At 40.6% G+C, this 14,134-nt stretch overlaps 1 protein-coding gene and 1 long non-coding RNA gene across 4 annotated transcripts in view; one reads left to right on the top strand and one right to left on the bottom strand.

The window, feature by feature from the left end:
• Nucleotides 1-8,479, bottom strand: part of FAM133B (family with sequence similarity 133 member B) — a 29,328-nt gene extending 20,849 nt beyond the window's left edge. For all 3 annotated transcript variants that reach the window (XM_063725739.1, XM_024250330.3, XM_002818222.5), the window contains exon 1: nucleotides 8,350-8,479. In XM_063725739.1, the coding sequence (XP_063581809.1) occupies nucleotides 8,350-8,373 (24 nt within the window). In that variant the 5' untranslated portion in view covers nucleotides 8,374-8,479. The remainder of the gene's footprint in view (nucleotides 1-8,349) is intronic.
• On the top strand, nucleotides 8,474-13,574 carry LOC129060411 (uncharacterized). The gene is made up of 3 exons (XR_008527108.2): nucleotides 8,474-8,584; nucleotides 10,411-10,562; nucleotides 13,208-13,574. It is a non-coding gene; the product is annotated as an uncharacterized LOC129060411 (long non-coding RNA).
• Nucleotides 13,575-14,134: the final 560 nt, after the last annotated feature.

Genomic DNA, 14,134 nt, shown 5'->3' with positions numbered 1-14,134 from the left:
AACCCTGTGAGGGTGATACCAGTATGTTCACTAGAAAATTAAGAAACTCAATTCCAGGCTGGGTGCGGTGGCTCATGCCTGTAATCCGAGCACTTTGGGAGGTTGAGGCAGGTGGAACACCTGAGGTCAGGAATTCAAGACCAGCCTGGCCGACGTGGTGAAACCCTGTCTCTACTAAAAATACAAAAATTACTCAGGCGTGGTGGCAAACGCCTGTAATCACAGCTACTCGGGAGGCTGAGACAGGAGAATCACTTGAACCCGGGAGGTGGAGGTTGCAGTGAGCTGAGATCGTGCCACTGCACTCCAGCCTGGGCGACAGAGCGAGACTCCCTCTCAAAATAACATAACATAACATAACATAACATAACATAACATAACATAACATAACACAACATAACATAAATTCATTTCCAAAGAAGTTAAATAAGATCTAACTCTAAATTCATTGTTTATTCAACTACATCTTGTCTCTCAGGAAATACTATGTCATAGTGATGACAATTTTATTCACAAATAGTTAACATAAAAAATTATACAAAGGCAACAAAAAAAACCAGAACATCAAAACGTAAAATGTTTGTGCATCAAAGGACACTGTTAAGAGTGAAAAGACAATTCACAGAATGAGAGAAAATATTTGTAAATCATAAATCTAGTAAGAGATTAATATCCAGAATGTAAAATGAGCTCCTACAACTTAACAACAAAAAAACTCCAAGTAATTAAAAAATGGGCAGAAGACTTGAATAGGTATTTCTCTAAAGAAGGTATACAGTAAATGGCCAATAAACACATAAAAAATGTTCAATATCACTAGTCATTAGGGAAATGTAAATTGAAACAACAAAGAGATGCCATTCTATATCCATTAGGATGGCTATTATCAAACAGAAAATTGCAAGGGTTAGCAAGGATGCAAAGAAACTGGAACCCTTTCGCATTGCTGGTGGGAATGTAAAATGGTGTGGCCACTGTGGAAAACAGTTTAGTGGTCCCTCAAAAAGTTAAACATAGAACTACCACATGATCCTATATCTAGGTGTACACCCAAAAGAATTCAAAGAAGGGACTAAACAGATACTTGTACACAAATGTTCACAACTGCAGAATTCACAAAAGCTGAAATGTGGAAACAATGCAAATGTCCATCTATGGATAAATGGATAAACAAAACTGTGGTATATACATACAATGGAATATTATTCAGCCTTAAAAAAGAATGCAATTCTGATACATACTATATACAACCTGGATGAGCCTTGAAAATATGCTAAATGAAATAAAACAAGAAAAACACAAAAGAACAAATATATGATTCCATTTATATGAGATACCTAGAAAAGAAAGGTAGAATGGAGGTTAACCAGGGTCTGGGGAGAAGAGGAATTTGGGAGTTTATTGTTTATTGATACAGAGGTTCTTGTTTGGGATGATGAAAATGGATAGTGATGATGGTTGCACAACACTATGAATGTACTTAATGTCATTAAACTGTATACTTAGAAACAGTTAAAATGGTAAATTTTGTTATACATATTTTAGCTCAATTAAAACATCTGCAAAAATCTAAATCATGCTGTCTACTACACTTACTACAGCAGAAAAATATTTTAGAGATTTTTTTCAAAAACATATTGAGGCAAAACAAAGCAAAAGGTTTCTTTGTTAATGACAGTATTTAGCAAAGTGATGTTGTTTTATTAAAATTCACATTGCTACTGATATAAAGTCTGGTCTTTAATTCAGTTTCTACCTCTTATATTTAGTTTTTCCAAATTTAAGTCAATAAAATTTTTATTTATTACTATTATTATTTTTTAAAAGACAGGGTCGGCCAGGCGCGGTGGCTCACGCCTGTAATCCTAGCACTTTGGGAGGCTGGGGCGGGTGGATCACCTGAAGTCACGAGTTCGAGATCAGCCTGGCCAACATGGCGAAACCCTGTCTCTACTAAAAACACAAAAATTCGCTGAGTGTGGTGGCGGGTGCCTATAATCTCAGCCTACTCAGGAGGCTGAGGCAGGAAAATCTCTTGAACCCGGGAGGCAGAGGTTGCAGTGAGCTGAGATTGTGCCACTTCACTCCAGCCTGGGCGAAAGAGCAAAACTGTCTCCAAAAAAAAAAAAAAAAAGAAAAAAAGAAAAAAGAAAGACAGGGTCTTGCTCTTTTGCCCAGGCTGGAGTACAGTGGTGAGTGGTGTGATCATATCTCACTGCAGCTTTGAATAATCCCCCTACCTCAGCCTCCTGAGTAGCTAGGACAACAGGTGTGAGCCACCGTGACCAGTCAATAGACATTTATGAAACTCTTCTACTTTTTAAATAAAAAGAATTTTGATCGAAAATGACTATTTTCAAGGTTGGTTTAAGGTGTTATACCTTGTAATAATCCAAAATAAGTGAAAGGAAACAATATATTTGTTGCATTTTATTTAACAAAATCTATGAAAATGTCCATCATTTCCCACCTTTATAACAGATAAAAGTTATATACTTCCAGATTTCTCTGTTAGAGTAAACAATATAAAACCAGCATAAACAACACATACTGAGAACTATTACCATTCAACTGACAAAGCCTAATTACTTGGAATGAAAAACACAAATCTTTGACATACTTCTCTACAAGCAGGAACAAATGCTAGAGCCCCTCATGTAAGGAATGTTTACAGAATCAGGGCAAGATGTGGACATCAAATGCAATGTGAAAGACAGAGGCATATTGTTATATTTTTTGTATAAATTGTTATACCCTCAAATATTTCATTCAACTGCTTTTGCTAAGCATTTCGATTAGTTGGTGTGGAAGTATGACAAACAATGAAGGCAGAAATGAAGACAATGAAGGCAAGTACCATGTGCAACTTAGTTCACCGTTTGTAAAACAGGAGTATTATTTGTACTGATCAACACAGTTAAGTTGGGCTCAAAGCGTCCTCCTACTTGGGTAATAAAATTTGGCCCAAAAGACCAGGTGCACTGGCTCACACCTGTAATCTAGCACTTTGGGAGGGTGAGGTGGGAGGACCTTGAGCTCAGGAAAGACCAATCTTGTCTCTACTAAACAAAACAAAACAAAACAAAAACCCTCTGTATATGGTGAACTGCAACCTGGCTTGACGTGCAAATAAGTTCTAACCTAATCAAAGAGTGTATCCTCTTAACCAATCAACTGAGTCTCAGCCAATCACAGGAGCCCAACCCTCAACCAATCCCAAACAGAAGGCTGCCAAATTATGCCCAAATAAGGCAAACTCAGAACTGCACCAGTCAGGTAATCTCTGTATGTCATTTCCTGTTGCAAATATAGGTCACCAGGATGTAGAACATCTTCCTCCAGTTCTAGAATCTTTTTCTTGCTCAAATTACCTTTGTTAAATTTAACTGGTCTCAGGTTTTTGTTTTTGTTTTTAACAATATTAATCACATTCTAATTTCCTTGGTATCATGTCATAATTTTGGCAGTACCTAATGGCAAAATATTTCAGGTTAGAATTGTAAAAATTGTTTATTTCCAAAGAGTGCAAATATACACATACCAAGGATATTCAGGCCTAAATTACTAAAACAGCAAACACTGCAAACACCCAAATAACTATCAAACCGGGATTCGCTAAATATATTAGGGTATACCCCCCATTAAATATTATGCAGCTACTAAAATGAATGAAGTAGATCCATAGTTCCTGATAAGAAAATGTTTAAGATTTCTCAAGTGAAAAGCAAAGGCAAGTTGCCAAAATGAAAGAATTATTTTAATAACTAAAAATTTAAAAATTGGAAAAATTAGGCTGCACGTGCACTAAAATATAAAGGAAAACATCCATATTCATTCACACACTGGAGAAAAAAATTTTAAATAATGATTACCTTTATAAAAGAAAACAAAAAATGTAACTGCGTAAACATTATTATAGTAATAAAGGTAAACAAAATGACAAAAATCCAACCACAATACTGCCACTCTAACTCAGAGAGCTGAACTGTCCTTATGTAAAAATTCACAGATAATGCAGTGGCAATTTTTCATTCTAATGAAAAAAAATTATAACATTTACCATGTTTTACAGTCTTCAAGTTATCTAGCATGTATCTTTAAAGTACATTAATATTTTTACTATCTTACTGTGTACTATCAAACTGCTTTCATAAAGTACATACCAACCTATTCCTACTTTTCAGAGGAAAATAACAGTAAAGTAGTATATTCACATGCTAGGACTATGGGTACAATTACATGAACTACTGCTGAATAAGGCTTACTTTTAAGCATTTGACCACAAACACTATCTCAGTCTGCTTAAGTACACTCCAAATATCTCCATTATTTATTTCAATTATAATAGCAATATTTTTTTAAGTGCATCTTATGTTCTAGGCTCCATGCAAAACACTTGATAGTCTGCTCCTATTCATTAAGCAGCAATACTTTTCTTTAAAACTATGCACAACAGAAAGCTTTTAAAACAAGAAAAGTAACTATTTTTACAAAGGTACAAGAGTTTTCATTTTTGTATCAGTGCGAAAAACAATGCTTCTAACATTAAGTGGGTGGCATGGTTAAGCATTCACTAAAATATAGAGATCGTGCAATTTCTTGAAACATTTCACTATGACTTAATCATAAATACTGTGACCTTGTAAATCAAACATTCACATCCATATGTAACTAGAATTCTCTGTGGCTTCAAACTGCTGCATTAGTTCAGATAACAGAAAATGATTTGTTTCTGAAACTCGGGATGGCAAATTGGTCTCAAGGGGATATGTATGTGGGCAGGTACAAAAAGAGTAATGCAGTAAAACTGGCTAAAGACACAATGTGCAGAATTTCATTTGTCAATTTGATTACCTATTTTTATCTAGAGGATACATCTATTTTAGAGGGCCCAAAGTAGCAGAAAAGAACATGAAGAACACTTCGGAAAATAACAAGCACAAAAGGTGGCCATCATGAACTTAAGAGCCTTTTACAAGTCCTGAATTAAAACGTTCAGTTATAAAAACTGTTCAAGAATGTATACCAAGAGTGAACCCTAATGTAAACTACTGACTCTGGGTGATGATAATGTGTCCATGTAGGTTCACCAAATGTAACAAATTTACCACCCTGCTGGTGCTGGCGAATGTTGATAATGGTAGAGCTGCACAAGTGTGGAGGTATATGGGAACCCTCTGTACTTTCTGTTCAATTTTGCTGTGAACCTAAAACTGCTCTAAAAATAAAAATTAAAAAAAACTGTTCAACCTGAAATTCACTGGGGTTTTTTTTTGGAAAGCAATCCTATCATCTTTAAAACTATGATTGTTTCATCAATGTAAGAAAGAACAGGAACTGTTTTTGAGACAATCTCAAAAAATGCCAATATTTTCACAGGCAAATATTCATTTTGTTGCTCCAAATCAAGTGTTATGGCAAAACTATGGAGTCAGTAAAAAGATCAGTGGTTGCCACACTTGGGGACAGGGGTGGTAGAGGAATGGCTAGGCAGAACAGAGGATTTTTACTCTTTATGATACTATATTGGTGAACGCATGTCATTATAAATTTGTTGGCCGCATGTGGTGGCACTCCTGTAATCCGAACACTTTTGGAGGCCGAGACGGGAGGATTGCTTGAGGCCAGGAATTTGAGACCAGCCTGGGCAGCATGGTGAAACCCCATCTCTACAAAAAAACAACAAAAAATTAGCCAGGTGTGGTTCCACGCACCTGTGGTCCCAGCTACTTGGGAGGCTGATGTGAGAGGATCCCTTGAGCCTGGGAAGTTGAAGCTGCAGTGAGCCATGATGGCGACACTGCACTCCAGCTTGGGCAAGAGATACTGCGTCTAAATAAATAAATAAATAAATTTATTTGTCCAAGCCCATAGAGAATGAACACTAAGAGTGAGCACTCATGTAAACTACTGACTGGATGATAGTAACATGTCAATGTAGGTTCATCAATTTTAACAAATGTACACTCTGGTGAAGGATGTTCATAATGGGGAGGCTATGCATGAGTGGGGTCAGGAGGTAAACGGGATATCTTTGTACCTTCGTCTCAATTTTGCTGTAAAACTAAAACTGCTTAAAAAAAAAAAAGTCTTAAAAAGAAAATCAAGAGTTAAGACGTACAGAACTGAGTGTCAGATGACTGAAGTTTTGGTCCCAGTTTTAACAGTCTTACCTCTCCTCTATGCAATGAGGAGACTGAATTAGACAATCCGTGTCTTCTACCTCTTAATTTCTTGTTCTTAATCCCAATCTTTGAAGTGCATACAAAAAGTTACCAGAATACTCTGTGCCATAGCTGCATACCAAAAGTACCCCAGAGCTATCAAAATGTTCTTGTAAATGAAGCTAATTTGGTAAGTTTTTCAAATGTTTTAGAGGGATGTTTAAAACAAAACGTTTTTTCAGTAATATGAAACATTTTAGGTCTGTATATGAAACTGCATCCAAGGTCAGGTGATCTCTAAACATTCAAGGCCCATGGGTATTAGAAGAGCCCAAATACTCAAACACCTAAGGATGCTCCTATGCTGAAATGGTGTTATGCTACATAATTTCAACGCCATGACAATCAAGATAGCACAACAAAGTCTCACCTACAGCCAGGAGAAAGAACACCCCGCTATCTTGTAATCAAGATTCACTACCACAGTGGTTCCTAGACATTTTCCATTATAAAGACTATACAGAATTACAAAGTTTTTAAGATGGTGAAATGGTTTGGATCTGTGTTCCCGCCCAAATCTCATGTTCAATTGTAATCCCCAATGTTGGAGATGGGGCCTGGTGGGAGGTGATGGATCATGGGGGCGGAGTTCTCACGAATGGCTTAGCATCCTCCTCTCCCCCGCACTGTATAGAGTTCTCAAGAGATGCGGTTGTTTAAAACTGTGTAGCACCTCTCCCCGTCCCTCTCTTGGTCCTGCTCCTGCCATGTAAGACGCCTGCTCCTGCTTTGCCTTCCACCATGAGTAACAGCTCCCTGAGGCCTCCCCAGAAGCAGATGCCGCTAAGCTTCCTGTACAGCCCATAGAACCGTGAGCCAATTAAACCCTTTTCTTTATAAATTACCCAGTGTCAGGTTTTTCTTTATAAAAGCCATGCAAGACCTGGCTAATACAGATGGCAAGTGTCATCATTTCGTAAATGTTAAGTCTCCTTTGGTGCGAGACACACACAGCTTGCAAACAACTGTTGAATAAAAAAGCGAGTTCAAGAAACGTAGCACATTCTTTTTACGTGCATTTTCCTCATTTTGCTACTCAATGGCTAAAACTTTGTCACAGGCAAGCCCAGGAATTGTCAGGCTGAAACCTAAGCTTATTGTTATTTCATTATGTTTACTACCCATTCAATCTGATTCATAACCTGAGTTTTTCAGCCCCCCACCCCAGCGGTCTAGAATACTTTCCTCCCATCTCCGCTTCTCAAAAGCACCTTTTCTTTTGAATGCCTTTAGAATCTCTAATATCTATCAAGGACCATTTCCTACTCTTTCTGCTATAAGTTATTTATGCATCTCTTTTATCTCATTTACTAGAGTAATAATTTTCACGCCTAGTACTCGCTCACACATCTTGCCTTTTGTGGTTTCAATTAATCTGTAAGGTTGTAGATAATGATCCCCTTTTATAAACGAAGGCACAGAGAAGAAAAGTAACTTGTTTTAGGTCACCCAACTTCCGACGGAACAAAACTGACATTCCAGTTTTGTGTTGGACTCGAAAGCCGACTATTTTCACACCATTCATTCCCTCACAGTGTCTATGGGTGCCAGGTCCTATAGGGCGCTGGAGACACGAAAGAAGATGCTGCCATCCCATTTTCAAACGGGAGCCTGCTTGTCGCTAAAACCAGGCGCGCTGCTGGCTCTCCGACACAGGGACCGCGTCGAGGCCTCTGTGCCTCCCTCCCACTTGGGTGCGCAGGAGGAGAGGGGTGCGGACCTGGGGTGGCCGATACCAAGCGGCGGGTGAGTCGGATGCCTCCAAGGGCCTGACTTCGAAGTTACATGGCGGAGCCAGGTAGGGGGGGTTTCCCCGAGCCCTCACGGTTCTAAGTGGGCATTGGGGGCCCGCGTACAGCAGGCAAAGGTGCAAACCAGCAGCGCCAGAAAAAGCGACGAGGTGAGGGAAGAAAAAAGGGGCGGGCAAGAGAGAGCTGGGGACCCTAAAGCGCCAACTGCGTGCGCGGCGCACGCGCATCTGGGATCGGCGGAGGGTGCTGGGTCTCCGGCCCCCACGTCCGAGGGCTGCCGCTTGCCCTCCGGCCCGGCCGGGAACAGCGAGGGTTTTCGCTGTCCTGCCGCCGGGCCCTGCGTCGCCCCACTGTTTTCCCGGCTGAGTACTCACCACCCGATTGTCCCGCTTCCCCATGGTGCTGGATTGAGCGCACAGTGACACGCCGAGGGAAACCGGGCCGGAGAGACTGCCGAAGAAGGCCCGCCGCAGGTCCTCTTGCCGCCTCCCCACTCCGCCCAGAGAGCGGCACCACGCGGACTCGACGGCCGCGCTCTGCTACAGCGCCCCCTATCTCTGTGGAGGACAGGCCGGCTCCAGAGATCGCTGCAGTTGGCGGAGCGCCTGCGTGAGTCCGCTCGTTTATTAGGCACCCAAGAACAGGCGACGCTGCACTTCTGCATCGGAGCCCCACCAAGGCAGCTCGCTTCAGTTTGGCCTTGGATTGTTTTGCTTTCTTCCATTCTTTTTTTTTTTTTTTTAAGACAGACTCTCGCTCCGTCGCCCAGGCTGGAGTGCAGTGGCACGATCTCGGCTCACTGCAGCCTCCACCTCCCGGATTCAAGCGATTTTCCTGCCTCAGCATCCCTAGTAGCTGAGATTACAGGCGGCCGTCAACACGCCGGGCTAATTTTTTTTGTATTTTTAGTAGAGACAGGGTTTTACCATGTTGGCCAGGCTGGTCTATAACTCCTGACCTCAAGTGATCCGCCCGCCTCGACCCAAAGTGCCGGGATTACAGGCGTGAGCCACTGCGCTTGGCCTTTCTTCCATTCTTGATACGCTGAAATACTCATTCGAGGGGACACAAAGATTCTCCCGATGCTTATTTTGTGCTTGACAGAGTGCAAGTGCTGGGGACAAAGTGAGGACCAAAGAGCCTTGGTCCCTCACGGAGCCCATCAGCTGGTGGGGGAGAGACAGTGCTGTCATAGACCCTGCTAACGAAATCACCCTTTAATTTCAATCCCATTCATTCATCACCTGTGCATTCATTTCACACTAATTTTTGAACATGTAGTTTGTACAGTTTTCACTAACTGAGTGGCTGGAAGCTGGAGCTAGGTAGGGCACAAAAATGATTAAGAAAAATCCCTATCGTCAAGGAGCCTGTTTATAAACTCGTAAGGGCGATAAACACACACAGGGCCAACTTTACTGCATAGCATATCATAATATTGGCACTACCGCACTGCAACTTTAAGGAAGATGATCTGGGCTCCAGAGAAGATAATCATATTTAGTAAGCATTTATAGATAAAGCGACCCCTCTGGGTTCATCTTAGCAAGTATCATTAGGAAGTAGTTGAAAATCATTTAGGATCTTCTCCGGACTCTTGGAAATGGCAAAATGGGAATTACACTCATTACATACAAGAACATGCTTTAAAATCATCTTTCCCAATCTCTGCCTCCCTCCCTGCATTTTTCATGCTACACTATATGACAGATGCTCCCAACTACCATTTTCTGTCTCAAAACTTTTCCAAACTCTCACGTGCAGTCCTTGGTCGTTCTGCTCCCTACTAAGTGTTGATTCGTCCTCAGTAACCCACTTTCCAAAATGAGGCCTCCAGTCTCTCATTTCTCCTCCTCTTCCATTACCTCTAACTTAAGCTGGGGACTCTGACTAAAGACACGCTTCTTTTTATACACAAGAGGAAGAGGAGAACCTATTAATATTAAGTTATTCTTTCTTTCCTGGCTTATTTTTCATGTTTTAAATATTCTAGGCGTTTGACAGATATTATTTTTAATATTCCAACATGATAAGCATGATAATACCTGTGAGAGAATATAGTTTTTTTTCCCTCTTCAGCTCCTTCTTACCTTTCACTTCCTTGGTTGGCTGATTGTACAGAACACAGAGATTTCTTAAAATATGGTATAAGTCAACAGAAAGGTTGTGTTTCCTTTAGAAGTCTCTCTCTCTCTGCGAGTGTACACAGCCCCTCCTGGATGAAATGTGAATCCCTGGGAGGACAGAGAAACAAGAAAATGACCGGGGCCTGTGAAGATAAGGAAGATGGCAAGAGCTATCTGGAGCTCATCTGAGTGGACTACATAAAGAACAAATCAGTCCAAGACTTCTCAGGATATAATTCAGTGACAGTAGAAATCTTTACACATTCTCTGCACATGTATGATCTGCTAATAAATACACTTCCCTCCTAGCAATGGGCCTACATGCCCTCCCAAATGTTCTAGGCGTAACCAGGAGATTACATTCCATTTTGTGGAAGAGAAAAACCGAGGCGAAGGGAAGCCAAGTAATTTGTGCCAGCTTCCACAGCAAGAAAGCAGAGAAGCTGAGGATTCAAACACAGGTGTGTGAAACATGAAAGCATTTACAAGATGCAGTCTCTATTAAATACACACGTAGACACACAGGCACACGTAGACACACACACACACACACACACACACACACACACACTATGAAAGCATATGCTTTCCTTACGAAATCACACTGCCTTTGGGAGTGGAGAGAAGAGAGGGAGGATTGAGAAGTGGCATTTCAGGTGGATTCTGACCCTGGGCCAGCTTCCCTCAGAGGAACTGAGAGGGAAGGACATTACAGAGGGAAGAGCCTGCATAAAAGGAGTGGTGATGTGGTCAGATTTGCCAGCACAGAACACATATGATAGAAGGGAACAAGGCTAGAAAGGTACACTGGGGCTGGAGGCAAAGGACCTCGAATGCCAAAGGAAGAAGTTATATTTTATTTTGCAGCCAGAGCCTTTTTTTTTTTTTTTTTTTTGAGACAGAGTTTTGCTCTGTTGCCCAGGCTGGAGTACAGTGGTGAGATCTTGGCTCACTGCAACCTCTGCCTCCTGGGTTCAAGCGATTCTCCTGCCTCAGTCTCCCAAATAGCTGGGATTACAGGCATGCGCCACCACACCCGGCTAATTTTTTTATTTTTAGTAGAGACAGGGTTTCACTATGTTGGCCAGGCTGGTCTCGAACTCCTGACCTCAGATGATCCGCCCTCCTCGGCCTCCCAAAGTGTTGAGATTACAGGCGTGAGCCACCACACCCAGCTGTAGAGACTTTTTAAAATTAATATTATTTTAATTGACAAATCACTGTATACATTTATGGAGTACAATGTGATATTTTGTTACATGTATACAATGTGGAGTGATTAAACAAATTAACATATCCATCACCTTGCTTACCTATCTTTTTTATGGTGAGACATTTGAAACTTACTCTTGGTTATTTTGAAATATATGATACATTATTATTGACCATAGTCACCCTGCTGTGCAGTAGATCTCAAAACTTATTTTTCTTGTTTATTTAAATCTTCGTACTCTTTGATCCACAACTCCCACTTCCCTCCCTTCCCACTCCTCCAGCCCCTGATAACCAAATTTTACTCTCTACTTCTATGAGTTCAACCTTTTTAGATTCCACATATAAGTGAGATCATGCAGTATTTGTGTTTCTGTGCCTGACTTGTTTCACTTAATATAATGTCCTCCAGATCTACCCATGTTCTTGCAAATGAGATAAAGCTGTTTAAGCGGGGTAGTAACATAAGCGTTGATAAAAGGCAAAGCTGTAAATAGTAACAGTCTAATAATAATAATAATTCTCTGGGACAGGATTTTTCAGCTTGAATAACAAAGATTATAACTCAGATGGCATCTTTAGCGATGAACTTGGGTCTATATCCAAATTAAACAATATAGTTGATTGTCCTATATATTTTTCTTTTTCTTTTTTCTTTCTTTCTTTTTTTTTTTTTTTTTTTCTTGAAAGAGTCTTGCTCTGTCACCCGGGCTGTATGTAGTGCAGTGGTGAGATCTCAGCTCAATGCAACCTCTGCCTCTCGTGTTCAAGTGATTCTCCTGCTCCAGCCTCCCAAGTAGCTGGGATTATAGGCACACGTCACCACCACGCCTGGCTAATTTTTGTATTTTTAGTAGAGATGGGTTTTCACCATGTTGGCCAGGCTGGTCTTGAATTCCTGACCTCAAGTGATCCGCCCGCCTCAGCCTCCCAAATTGCTGGGATTACAGGCATGAGCCACCGCACCCAGCCTGATTTTCCTTTTTTTTTTTTTTTGTTATTGTTGTGTGGGTATTTGAGATTTTAAACAATGGTGAGAGATACAGAAACTCAACCCACAAACCGAAGTATGTTGTTTTGGCACGCATGTCACTAGACTGGAAATGAAAGCATGGAGCTTTTATGTTTGAAGATAACAGCTGTTGTGTTTATCCAACTATATTAAATGACTGAGCAAAAGACAGGAAACAAGTTAAATGTCCATCACAAGGGTTAAAGTATGGTATGTCCATGTAATGGCAAATTATGCAGTTATTTAGAAAGTGATGTAGAGCTGTATGTGTTGATAGGGAAAAATGGCCACTATACATTATTATTAAGTGAAAAAGAGAATTATAAATTGTATGAGTAGGCCGGGCACAGTAGCTCACACCTACAGTCTCAGCACTTTGGGAGGCCAAGGTGGGCAGATTGCTTGAGCTCAGGAGTTGAAGACCAGTCTGGGCAACAGGGCAAAATCTCATCTCTACAAAAAATTAGCCAGGGTTGGTGGTACACAATGGTCCCAGCTACCTGGGAGGCTGAGGTGGGAGGATCACCTGAGCCCGGGGGGGTTGAGGCTGCAGTGAGCCGTGTTCATGCTACTGCACTCCAGTCTGGGTGACAAAGTGAGACCCTGTCTCAAGAAAAAAAAAAAAAAAAGAATGTGAGTATATAGAGTATGGCAGCATGTGCAACAAGAGGATGTATTGGTTGGGCCTTATGAAATTGCTGATATGCAGTAATTTCTAACCTATGAGAATGGCAATTTCATATGGTTCAACTTTTTACATATGTATGCTTGAAATCTTCACTGCTGGATACTTCATAATGATATTAGTGAGTTTAGAGGGCGGGTATAGGAATTTTTATTTTCCACCATATTCCCTTCTTTCTGATTTATTTTATTTTATAGGACTGCTCAGCTAATCAACTCCCCTTGCTCCGATTCCACACTCACCATTTAACTTCTGGATGTAATTTTGCCTACATGCAGAGAAAACAATCACCAGCAAACATGATCATCTTGTGCTCCTGACAACTGTATTTCTCGTTGTAAAAAATATAAAAAGAATGTTTTTAAAAAAGGATTTGGATCATGAAAACCAAATAGACATTCATTTAAATTAATTTTCCTCTTGTAAACCCCAGGTTGAGTACTATTATTGGATAAAGGCAGTGGAAGCTACCAAGTAAAGTGAGTCAGAAAGGAAAGTTTCTGGTGTTCATGAGGGTGCCAACTGAATCAATGGGTTATAATTTCACTGTAATTTTCCTCTTGTTCCACCCTTGTTGAGGTGACTCACAAGCTATAAACATTCTTGGACAATTATTTCAGGATGGCTTTGTTAGCATTGAAAGAAAACATCTTTATTTTTTCTTTTAAAAATCAGCTTTATTGAGGTATATTCCACATCTAGTAAAATCCACCAGTTTAAGATGTTCAGTTTGATGAGTTTTGAAAAATATGTATGATCATGTAACCATGACTGCCATCAGGATATCATTTTCCATCTCTCTAGAAAGTTTCCTTGTGCCTTTTTGCAGTTAAACCTAGAACCTTGCTAAATTTATTCATTCTAGTAGCTTTTTTTTTTTTTTTGGTAGAGACTTCGGAGTTTCTACATAGACACTCATACTGTCTTTGAATAAAGAGAGACTTGCCAGGTGTGGCGGCTCACACCTGTAACCCCAGCACTTTGGGAGGCCAAGGTGGGCAGATCACTTGAGGTCAGGAGTTTGAGACCAGCCTGGCCAACATGGTGAAACCTCGTCTCTACTAAAAATACAAAAATTAGCTGGGCGCGGTGGCACATGCTTGTAATCCCAGCTACTTGGGGGG

This window comes from Pongo abelii, chromosome 6 (genome assembly GCF_028885655.2).
Source record: "Pongo abelii isolate AG06213 chromosome 6, NHGRI_mPonAbe1-v2.0_pri, whole genome shotgun sequence".
Lineage (NCBI taxonomy): Eukaryota > Metazoa > Chordata > Mammalia > Primates > Hominidae > Pongo > Pongo abelii.
Note: the sequence above shows the minus strand (reverse complement) of the source record. Positions and strands in the feature narration are given on the sequence as shown.